This window comes from Dermochelys coriacea, chromosome 4 (genome assembly GCF_009764565.3).
Source record: "Dermochelys coriacea isolate rDerCor1 chromosome 4, rDerCor1.pri.v4, whole genome shotgun sequence".
In the NCBI taxonomy this organism is placed as follows: Eukaryota; Metazoa; Chordata; order Testudines; family Dermochelyidae; genus Dermochelys; species Dermochelys coriacea.
In genome coordinates, this window is record NC_050071.1 from 95,587,653 (window position 1) to 95,600,175 (window position 12,523).

Sequence of the window (12,523 nt, forward strand, 5' to 3'; positions counted from 1 at the left end):
AGGGAGCTCTCTGTAATTGGTGCATCATCCCTTGGATTTAATATAATGGAAATTATTTGGGCCATCACAGCTGGTTTCATCACTATGGGGAAACAAAACCCAAACCAACCAACCACAAAACAATGAGCTCTTGAATGTGCAAGCTATCTGCTCTCTCTGTGTGGCATCTCCGTGTTTCTATCCAAGGGTAATTAGCTCGATTGCATCCATTTTGGGTGTGCACTGGTTTTAACACTGCAGCTACAATGCTCTTCCACACCCCCCCTCCCAGCCCTTATTTTATACCACGATCTACGTGGGGGAAAAAAAGTCTCCTTCTTTCAAACCTCCCGCACCCAGGAAACACATGCGCCAGGCTTTCCTTTCTTTGTGGCTGGTGGGTTTGTTTCTCCCCCACCCCTTCCTAAGAAAGGAAAGACAGTCAAGACAGATGAAGACTTCATCACCATGATCATCACCAGGACAGCTGGGGAGAGAGCCACCCGGGGAAGAGAGGGGGGAGTCTCACAGCAAAGTCTGCGTCATTCTGGGATACAATGTTTCAAAGAAGTGAAAGTATTTGTCACCAGCAGGCAACAAGGTATAATAATGCCCCAAAAGGGAATGGGGCGGGGGGGGGGGATGTTTTTAGATGGGGGTGGAAGTGCTGGGGAAAGGGGGCTGTCCTCAAACAGCCTATTCTTGGTAATTACTGGGCTTCTTGCTAAAGTGACATTTTCTCTCGCCAATTAGTGGCTGTGCCCCTCCCCTCCCCAGGATGAAATTAACACTTGGCCGGGAAGCGAGGCTTTAACCTTTTCCCACCCATCCCAGAGCCGTGGTGTGAAGGGATGAAAGGGAGGGAGGAGACCCCCCCCCTCTCCACCACCCTCCCCCCGGCTTCTGTCCTCGTAGTTGCCACGTTTGATCCTCCCTCTCCTCTGGCGCTTGCAGTGGAGCTGGGCAAACAAACAGGCGAACCGCAGCGCCCGGCTCCATGTGATCGAGCCGATCCCCCTCTTGCGAGGGACTAGCGGGGGCGGGACGAAGGGAGGAGCGGGGGGGTGGGAGCCTGTTGCCCCCCCGGAGAGTTAGCGGCTCGCCCAGCCGCCTGGATGTGCAGAGCGCCCGGCGCCACGGCAGCCACCAGCCGTAGCTTGGCAGGGAAACCAGCGGCGCGAGCGAGCGGGGTGCCCCGGGCTCGCTCCTCCGAGCGCCCGCCCGGGTGCTCTGGGGCCGCCGGCCGCCTCCCCCCGCCGGCGCCTGGGGTCTCTCCTCTGGCCGGGGCGCTGAGCGACGGGGGCGCGCGGCCAGGCTTGGAGAATGGCATGCAACGATGGCTTGTGCCAAGGAGCTAGTGATCGCCATGTCCTCGGGTCTCTGCATCACCCTCCTGCACTTCCTGTGCCTGGCGACCGGGTGAGTCCCCCCGAGCCCGCGGATCCAGGCCGCCTGCCCGTTGATCGATCCCCGGCGCGGCTGGCTTTGGACGGGGCAGGGGACGGAGGAAGGGAGGGGGCGGGGGTTGAAGAAAACCCCTCCTGACCACTGGCTGCTCCTAGCCAAGTTCGCATCAACAATGATAATGGCTTGTCTGTTCCCCTGGCAGCGTCACTGAGCCCCCGGGACAGATCCAAAAGGAGGAGAAATTATGGCCGGAGAATTTTACAAGCATCCTGAACAGTCTCCTGGATGGTTATGACAACAGGCTGCGTCCTGGATTTGGGGGTATGGTTACTGTGCACGGTCCCTCCTGTCTGTCAGTCTGCCTGTGTGTCTGTCTGTGGGGAGAACTAGGTAGGCTTTGTGCGTTTAAAAAACAAACAAACCAAAGTAATGATCCTGATTTTGTTATGGACGAATGATGATGTGCCAATGCCGCTCCTGCTCTCCCCCCCCCTCCCCAAAATACTGTCCCTCAGAGTCTGAGGAGAAGCTAAATCAGTGGGAGCGAGGAGAGCAAAAAGCTGGATCTGCTTAGATCCTGCCAAATCCTGCTGATTTTTGATCCCCAGATTGTGCCGTCAAAATAAAGAGCAAGACTAGCTGCTCTTGCTGCACCAAAAGAATCTGGACGCTGGAGCAGAAGTGCCATAGATCCCCAAGTCCAGCATGTGGGTCCTGACAAACGTAGGCAGTAACAGCCCAAATTCCACTACATAAAACCAGTTTAGCTATACTGAGTGTGCGCCAAAAATATCGACATAACAATGCAAAGACTTAGATCCCTCATCTAAACACTGCTGGATCCTGCTAATTTTTAGCCCTCATCTCCCAAGTCCCACTGTTTAAAACAGAATGGGTTTAGCTGCTCCTACTACGCTAACAATATTTTGAGCCCACCATATATTGGCACAATGGGGCTTCAAAAATATGTATCTGACACCTGGATCCAGCTGGACTTTGGCAATTTTTGGCCCCAAGATCCTATATGTACAATCTAAACAGAAACCAGCATAGCTACTCCTACTTCACTGACAAATCTGGACCCTGATGCATCTACTCCAATAGTACTAGGGGAAAAAATAAAAAAATACAAATTGGGTATGGGACCCTGTCAATTTTTAACTGAAATGCCTCAATTTTTCTCTTTTCTTTAGAACAATATTTAGCTGGGTTGAGGTGCTGAATCTTGGTTTTTGTGGCACTATTGTGCCAGGAAGTATTGGGGTGCCGGGTTTTTTTTCTGGCGCTACAGGCAAAGCTAGACAGTATGTTCTCTCTTTTGATGGTATAATTTGGGAGCTAGGGACCAAAACCCATAAAGATCCAGATAAATCCAGCTTTTACTTTTTCCTGGAATTAGGGTATTAAAATATAGGCTTGGGAAAAAGAAAAGTGACACAGCATCTCTCGTGATGCACCAGGCTGACCAAGACAGTCATGGGGCTACTACCCATCAGGTTTGAATGAGGGCTTTATGTAGGCTTGTTCTGTGAAATACTTTGCTCCTGCCCTGACATACTTTCTTCATACATTTGATACATCTACATCAAGCTAAAACACTCCATGCACATACCAAATAGTATGCACGCATGCATGATTTTACCATAGAAGAAAAATACACAGAGCACCATTAATCAATTTTTGTTTATTTTAGATTTTTTTACCTTGTGGAGCGGGCTTTCTATAAACTAGGCTTAGGACATTAGGTGTAAATAAAGTTAATCTTGTTAAAGCATGGATGAAGATAATTTACGCAGATGGTCTTTTGTAGTTTGACTCTCCTAAAGACAGATTACTCTTCTGCAGGTTTCTTTCAGAGGGATGTGCTGTGAACAAGACTTCGCTATTCTGTTTTGAACACACAGTTATTAAGCATGTAAAAATATACTTTAAGCAAAGTATTAGAATGTCTAAAATGAGCAGAGAATGCTGAATCTGTAACCAATATACAGTTCATGGAGATTTTATATTTGCAGCCTATTGGGTAAATACAGAATAATTAAAAACATGTTATTGGCTTTTTAAAAATTCTAACAGGAAGCAAAAGAGAATTCTGTCCTCCTTTTCACCTCCCAACTACAAATGTAAATAAATAGTTTAGGGTTTGCAGGTGAAAGAAAAAACCAGAGTTCAGGTTGAAAAATGTATTTTTGGTGAATATTTTATAGTATGGGGACTAGATGGCTTGTTTCTTCTAGTAGCTAACTTTAAAACTCAAAGGTGAGTGGTTTTCATGTTATAAAGATTATAAGTAATACATGAAAAATACTTTAAATTTTTTAAGAAGGTGTCTTTAGTTGCAAAAGTTACCTTCACCTGAACTGGCAAAAGTCGCTTTTAGCATAAAGTAATGCATATAAATGTAGAGGTCTGATTCTTTGACAGAACTCAGAGTAATAGCAGATGATTAATCATTAAAATATTTACTTCTTCAGTCATGTTTTTCCTTGTATTCTGGTCTTTGCTGATAAATATTTATGCTAAATGTGATTCACATTTTAAAAGTGGGTCATTCACCAATGAATGCATAGTAAACAAGTGTCACAGAGGACATCAGTATTCACAGGAAAAAAGTACAATATGTTTCAGTAATGTCAAAGTTATGTCACATGCTGACAAACAGCATAATAGTCAATGCTGAAGCTTATTCACCATCCATAGCTCTTTCAGCTCCAAACAAGGCCCAAGAACTTATTTCCCAGGCATTATTATGGCTTTCATTTTATATACCCAAACTCAATGGAGTTGTTTCTGATTCTCACTAGTTTAAGTGAGATTAGAATCAGACCCCGGAAGCAAGCCATAGTTTTTGAAATTTTCTGGCATATGCCAGCTTTGCCACAATAACAATTCATGAAAAATTCTGCATACTGAGGCAAAATAGGAAAGATATATAATTTTTTTGGATGATTTCCTAAAAATGGGTTAGCTCCAGCTCCTATAAAACTGAATGGAAAATACTTTTATAGGAATTAGATCAAACCTAATATGGATCCAAACACTGCCAACAACTGTGCTAATTAATGCTAGTTTTGAGAAACAGAAGAGAGGCTGAATGAGCATAGAGACAAACTACCATTTTACATTTAGAAGTGGCCCTACAAGTATGGGATTGAACCTCATGTAAAATGGGGGGTGGGAAAGCGATTACCCATTCTGTATCGGTTCTGTGGATAAATGGAGGAATCGGGTCTCCCATGCAAGTCAGGCTGGCGCCAGTCATTAACGATCAACTAACTTAATAAAACAAATACAAAACCAAAAACATATGCTTGGTTAGTGTGCATTGTGAATTTGGCAGTTTTCGTACACAAAAATAGACATTTTTCATTAAAAAGGCCATGATATCTATGAAATGGTTTCTAAATTTTAGATGGCTGTTTTCAGAATAGTAGTGAATTTACAGATTTTGGGGGAGGGAAATAACCTGATGAATAGCAACATAAAACTAAATCGATAGCATGGCTTTAATTTTCCCAAAAATTAAAAGGGCAATTTTGTAGAAGAAAGCTGTGAAGTATAATCAGGAAGATTTCTAGTGTACAGTTGTTTTGAAGATAAACAGGTGCTATTTCAGGAGTGGGAAAATATGTAGAGACTAATGAATAAAATATTGCTCTGTGAGGTGTGGAAGAAGTACACAATAGTAGAACTCAAGTCAATTACACTGTCTGCAAAAAAAATATATATATATATATATATATATATATATATATATATATATATATATTCCATTACATTGCATTCAGTATTCTCATTAGAATTTACAATGCACCCTGCTTTCCAAATCAAAAGATTATGATACACTGGATCAGAAGAGCATGGAGCTCACAGTAAATATGATGTGGTTATGAAAAGGTTATGTTTTTATATAAATAGTCCTCCTCTGTTGCAAAATTGCAAAGGTATTACCAAAAATGGTAACCTGCCACAAAATTTTCAGAAGCAAAAGTCTGATGGAGCACCAGTTCTAGCCACAATGTGAATTCACGGCTTGTGTGTTTCCTTTATTTTATCATAATGGAAAAGGAAGAAAAATCTTTTATAAACAATTATAAAACCTGTGTTTTCTCTGAAAATTGAGCTTGTTCACATTTCACTGATGATCTTATACCTTTAAAAATCACTTTAAATTATATTACTTAATTTAGTACATTATTTACTTGAGTAAATATAGTGCTTGATTCTGTCTCATGCGTACTGATTTAATGCAACTCCATGGACTTTAATGGAATTACTCATGATTTACACCAGTGCAAGTGATATCCTAGCCAGGGTCATACTTTCATATTTATAACACATGCTTTTTGGTGTGTTTTTGTTTTCTTAATGGACTGTATGGTCTCTTAGAACTTGCGTGGTTTATCAGGTAAACACAGTTAAGCCTGCTCTTGTTCCTATTGAACTACGAAGAATTCTGGCTGTTGCATTTAGCGTGAACAGGATCAGCATAAGTATGTATTTTTGTACGTTTGCTGATTTTGAAAGCTTGTACTATTGAGAAAATAAACTCAAATGGCTCTTTCTTTCTGTATAACACTTGATCTTTGGCTTAACCCCTATGGTAATGGGGTATGAACAGATGTAGGCAAGTAGGTATTATGACTCTAAGGAGTTGATTGTGCCTTGAAGACACACAGCCCAGCACAAGTGGTAGTGCAGAGCTGGAAGTCCCGGTGGCAACCTATGGAGTGGCAATAATTCCTGGAGCATGGGGGATACCCAATACCTAGTACACCACCCTCTTTGAGGCTGCAGCATGTGCTCCCTTTCCACATTAAGCCAGATCCACTGGCTCTTTAGGAGGTGGTCTGGGGCCATGAATGCTTTTCCCATTCACTTTGGGGAGGCTAGCGCTGATAGAGTTGTTCACTTGGAGCAGTCAATGAGTTTAGGGCAGGGAAATGCACTGCCATTATATCCAGTCTCAGTGAGGACATGCAAACGGGGGAGAAGTTTCCTGGAAACTTTAAATCCCCACCTGCAGTATGCACCTAGATAGGATTGGCACAGCTGAGCTCTGCACTTAGACACTTTTAACCATGAGGATCTGATTGAGAGACACATAATGAATGGCATGGGGAAGGGAAATGAGGCCCTCCTGTTTACATACACTCATAATGCAAGAGCAAAGGCACATTCAATGAAGCTGAAAGGCAGCAAATTCAAAATGAATAAAAGGAAATCTTTCGCCTGCAATCTACAACTACCCTGTGGAAGCTATTGTGACCAGATAGCACTGAGTCTGAGAGTCTATGATTCTATAAGCTATCCGAGTTGTAAGGGACCTCAGGAGGTCATCTGCTCCAACCCCCACTTAAAGCAGAAGCAATCCCCAACTAAATCATCCCAGCCAGGGCTTTGTCAAGCCTGACCTTAAAAACCTCTAAGGAAGCAGATTCCACCACCTCCCTAGGTAACCCATTCCAGTGCTTCACCACCCTCCTAGTGAAAAAGTTTTTCCTAACATCCAACCTAAACCTCCCCCACTGCAACTTGAGACCATTACTCCTTGTTCTGTCATCTGCTACCACTGAGAACAGTCTAGATCCATTCTCTTTGGAACCCCCTTTCAGGTTGTTGAAAACAACTATCAAATCCCCCCTCATTCTTCTCTTCCGCAGACTAAACAATCCCAGTTCCCTCAGCCTCTCCTCATAAATCATGTGCTCCAGACCCCTAATAATTTTTGTTGCCCTCCGCTGGATTAAGCTCATTTTGGTAGGATTCAGAAAAATAAGATCTTTATTAGGATAATGAGAATATGCTTGGAGACAGAGGATCGAATTAAAACATGAAAATGGATATAATGGATGCATCTGGGCATAAGACAACCACTGACTGGAGTTAGGAAGAAACTGTGGGCAAGTTGTCCATTACAGATAGTGGTGCGGTTTGTTTGTTTTTTGTGAATCTTCCTCTGAAGCATCTGGTACTAGAGAAAGCCAGAGACAGGATACTGGCCTTGATGGACCACTGGTCTGACCTGGTGAGGAAAGTCATATATTCTTACAAAGTAAACTTTTGATCTGCTAGACATTGTGGGAATTTCATGGTTCATATAAATGACAACCAAGTTTAGGCAGGATACACATGCCCAGCCTGTGTCTAATCACATATTATGCAATCTTTAGCTGCTGTTGAAAATTGACTCCAACTAAACCTTTAATGGACTAGTTTTGCTTTCAGCTGTCACCGGACTACACTGGTAATTCAGTCTCAATCTTTGGATTATTGATCCAGGGATTATGCCAACACTTATGCCACATACAGACGCTGACTGCTACTGTTTCAAAGTGAGGATTTCTGACTTTAAGGAGAGTTGCATCACTAAAAGTATTATACCTCCCTTTGAAAATTAGTGGTGAAGCTGTATAATTAACCTCTGTGACTTTATCATGTAAAAAAAAAAACGGGATCCAGTCTGGACATGATTAATATTTTTCCTTAGCAGTTATTTTTATTTCATGGACTAATGAAATGCATGTTAGATTTAAAAACAAATTTTGTTAAAAATTATTGATGTGATTAATTCCACCCCCCCCCCTTTAATTTAATGTGTGGTTCTAGTCTAAAAAGTAATTTATGCAAAAGTAGCCTCTTTTTTTTTTTTTTATTCAACAGATCCATTCCTATGCGTATTTGCACACAGGACTAGCAAAACTATGTATTTGGGGTTTTTTGCCCTGTTAGCCCTGACAGAGCTGATGCAGCTAAGAGGCAATACAATGGATTCTACTCCTTTCTGTTCATAATCTACAGGATTGTTTACTGATTTCTAATGAGCTACACCTGTGTAAACTCACTGAAGAAAATGGGTTTACACAGGCATCACTGAGAACATAATCTGAATGCACGGGGGCTGTACAGGTTCACTCAGGGCATTATTTGGTCTGCACAGTCTTTATTACTAGTGATAATTGCTGAAAATGAAACAACCAGCTTGACTGTCAGAATCTAGACTGAGTTTGACAAACTGGCAGTTAGAGAAATGTACCCCCCCCAAAAAATCCCCTGTATCTTGTTTATATTTGTAAACTGTGCCTACTTAATCTGGAAATAATTGAGACGGTAAACGTGGAATTCCATAACGCCACTTTACACAGTCACATCACAGTTGTACTGCACTTGAATGATAGACATAAGCATTTTTCTCAGCTTTTAATTGATTAATAACTTTTGAGGCTCAGGTGGATTTGCCTGTTTTCCCCCGCAGAGCCCATATCGGTGAAAGTGTGCATGGATTCTTTGTGGAGCTAAACAGCTCCACTCCAAGCATTACTCAGAAGGGTTGTTACAAAGGTCCTTCCACCCATCCTCAGGACACACTCTAGCTGTTCAGTGCTCAGCGTCTGAGCATCCCTTCGAGAGAGTTTGCACTCCCTACCAGTCCAGAGAGACCAATACATCATTTGTTAATGGTTTAAGGCCTACTTCTGAAAATCCTTAGAGCTCCTATCGTGAGCAAGAAATACTTGAGTGAGGGAGGGCCTTTAATTTAGACTTGACATCCAGTAAGCCAGAAAATAAACACAAGCTACACTGGAAAAACAGAGGTAATTTAGTCTGTTTCTAGAAGTTAGACAAATATTTACAATTATGAGCCTCTATTAAAAATGCATACATAGTTCAAGGTTACATCATATGGCCTAATGTATTTATTAAAAATCATCAGTGGGCTACCAATGGGAACTGTGCCATGAAGCTGATTGGTTTTCCAGTTAATTGTCCAGTCTTCCTCAGATGGTTAGATTGGATGAGTCAGGGGATTATTACAAGGATATAGGACTGTTTACCTGTAGTTGGCTGATTTGAATATAACCCAGGCTGATTGTGACTGAAGTCATTACCATCTGTCTGCTGTTCAGTGATCTATGTAAAATTAGCTGGTGATATTTGTCCAGTTCTCAGTAGACAGGTGCCTACATCATGAAATTGGCAGCAGTACCACCCTCGTTGGCAGTTTCAGCAGAGAGACTAAGAGTTGAATAGGCAAAGAGACTGAGCTATCTCCTTATTCCTAGAGGGGGTCAGGGTTCAGGCACATGGGTAGGAGAAGGGGCATTGGTATTTGAGAATTGATTATGCCTATACAGTGTCTCTCTATTTTCTGTCTGAATAGGCTGTGGAGGGTATATTGCCCAGTGCTGTCTACCTTGGACTTTCCATGACCACTAAACATTCACTTTAAAAGATGTCCAACTCAGTTACCATGATTTCACAATTTAAAACCAAAATTAAAAAAGGGCCCCGTTCAGGTTTCCTTCTGCTATTCTTGCCGATTGCTCTTTTGGTTTTATTTGAACTGTATTGGTTGATGGCTTCCCAGTCCCAAATGTATGTTGTTTTCCTCTATTGTCTAGCCAGAAGTTATCTAAAAAGAGAGAGTACCAAATCATCCACAAACAGCTTTTGCTGTACCAGTTGACTTTAGCCATACCTTTGGGGACAGTCCTAAAACAGATTATATACCCCAGTGCCCAAGGGACTGTTCTCCCAATAATGGTAATAACAATGCTTAGCACCTAAATTGCACTTCACACACAGAAGGCTCTGCGCAAACTTTAACCCCTAATTAATTTCCTAATTCTTCTGTTAGAAATTTTTCTAATGGTGAAATTTGCCAAGGTCCATACAAGGCTTTCTGCACATGTAAGCTCCACATTGTTCCTGCAGTCACCCTAGAGTTGTCCACTGAGATAGGCCAAGGGTGGCACAGGGGAGGAGATAATGGATCAAAACTTACAAGGCTCCAGTAGCCCAGAACCTCTTCATAGGAGGCATTGGGAGGCCTGTAGCTACAATTCAGTCCATAGGCTGGAATAGCAACCCTGGGAACCCTATGCTATTATCCTGTGGCCTGCCCATAGTTTTAGGGGCTGGAATCTGTCCCTTTCAGTAATCCATTAACTTCCCTGCATACACCCAATTAATTCTAGCTTTTTGCTTGAGTTGATTTTAATCCTGCATGAGCAGATCTAGAAGCATTTTATCTTGCAGGCTTTGATTCAGGCTTGACAGTGCCCATAGCAGTGTGTAGGACTCCCCTACTCCTTAGTGGATTTAAAAAAATACTAACCACCAGTGTATTGTAAATAGTTCCTTAATGTTTCTGAGGATTTGTTGATGTGCAGAAACATTCACATGGTCCAGTGACGAGCAATTTTTACTGATCAAATCCAGTGTTAATAGGCTTCTGTACAATCCTTTGCTTAAGGTAATTTAATATATAAATGTCCGCTCTATCAATAACAGCAGGTTAGGGTTTTGTAACAAGTCATTCTGATTACATAAAGAAAAGGAGTACTTGTGGCACCTTAGAGACTAACAAATTTATTAGAGCATAAGCTTTCGTGAGCTACAGCTCACTTCATCGGATGCATTTGGTGGAAAAAACAGAGTAGAGATTTATATACACACACACAGAGAACATGAAACAATGGGTTTATCATACACACTGTAAGGAGAGTGATCACTTAAGATAAGCCATCACCAACAGCAGGGGGGGGAAGGAGGAAAACCTTTCATGGTGACAAGCAGGTAGGCTAATTCCAGCAGTTAACAAGAATATCAGAGGAACAGTGGGGGGTGGGGTGGGAGGGAGAAATACCATGGGGAAATAGTTTTACTTTGTGTAATGACTCATCCATTCCCAGTCTCTATTCAAGCCTAAGTTAATTGTATCCAGTTTGCAAATTAATTCCAATTCAGCAGTCTCTCGTTGGAGTCTGTTTTTGAAGCTTTTTTGTTGAAGTATAGCCACTCTTAGGTCTGTGATCGAGTGACCAGAGAGATTGAAGTGTTCTCCAACTGGTTTTTGAATGTTATAATTCTTGACGTCTGATTTGTGTCCATTCATTCTTTTACGTAGAGACTGTCCAGTTTGGCCAATGTACATGGCAGAGGGGCATTGCTGGCACATGATGGCATATATCACATTGGTAGATGCGCAGGTGAAGGAGCCTCTGATAGTGTGGCTGATGTGATTAGGCCCTATGATGGTATCCCCTGAATAGATATGTGGACAGAGTTGGCAACGGGCTTTGTTGCAAGGATAGGTTCCTGGGTTAGTGGCTCTGTTGTGTGGTGTGTGGTTGCTGGTGAGTATTTGCTTCAGATTGGGGGGCTGTCTGTAAGCAAGGACTGGTCTGTCTCCCAAGATCTGAGAGAGCGATGGCTCGTCCTTCAGGATAGGTTGTAGATCCTTGATGATGCGTTGGAGGGGTTTTAGTTGGGGGCTGAAGGTGATGGCTAGTGGCGTTCTGTTGTTTTCTTTGTTGGGCCTGTCCTGTAGTAGGTGACTTCTGGGTACTCTTCTGGCTCTGTCAATCTGTTTCTTCACTTTACAAAAACTAGACAAGCCATTTACAAAACACACTTTGATTCTCTACAAAAGAAAAAGGACACTAAGCTATCTAAACTACTATATGCCACAAGGGGCCACAACAATGGTTCCCGTAACCCACCCAGCAATATTGTTAATCTATCCAACTATACTCTTAGCCCAGCGGAAGAATCTGTCCTATCTCGGGGCCTCTCCTTTTGCCCCTCCACCCCCACGAACATGATACAGTTCTGTGGTGACCTAGAATCCTATTTTCGACGTCTCAGACTCAAGGAATATTTCCAACACACCTCTGACCAACATATTAATCCACAGAGACCTTCCTGCCAACACTACAAAAAGAAGGATTCTAGGTGGACTCCTCCTGAAGGTCGAAACAGCAGCCTGGATTTCTACATAGACTGCTTCCGCCGACGTGCACGAGCTGAAATTGTGGAAAAGCAGCATCGCTTACCCCATAACCTCAGCCATGCAGAACACAGTGCCATCCACAGCCTCAGAAACAACTCTGACATCATAATCAAAAAGGCTGACAAAGGAGGTGCTGTCGTCATCATGAATAGGTCAGAGTATGAACAAGAGGCTACTAGGCAGCTCTCCAACACCACTTTCTACAAGCCATTACCCTCTGATCCCACTGAGAGTTACCAAAAGAAACTACAGCATTTGCTCAAGAAACTCCCTGAAAAAGCACAAGAACAAATCCTCACAGACACACCCCTGGAGCCAGGACCTGGGGTATTCTATCTGCTA

General features: G+C 42.6%; 1 protein-coding gene across 3 annotated transcripts in view; it reads left to right on the plus strand.

Annotated features, from left to right (window-relative positions):
- Window positions 1-374: 374 nt before the first annotated feature.
- The window catches only part of GABRA4 (gamma-aminobutyric acid type A receptor subunit alpha4), a 70,465-nt gene continuing 58,316 nt past the window's right edge, over window positions 375-12,523 (plus strand). The window contains exons 1-2 of one of the 3 annotated variants that reach the window (XM_043513903.1): window positions 375-580; window positions 1,589-1,707. In XM_043513903.1, coding sequence (XP_043369838.1) covers window positions 537-580; window positions 1,589-1,707 — 163 coding nt within the window. In that variant the 5' untranslated portion in view covers window positions 375-536. Of the gene's footprint in view, window positions 581-778; window positions 1,399-1,587; window positions 1,708-12,523 lie in introns of those variants that run through there. The other 2 variants (XM_038399477.2, XM_038399478.2) reach the window with 2 other exon arrangements.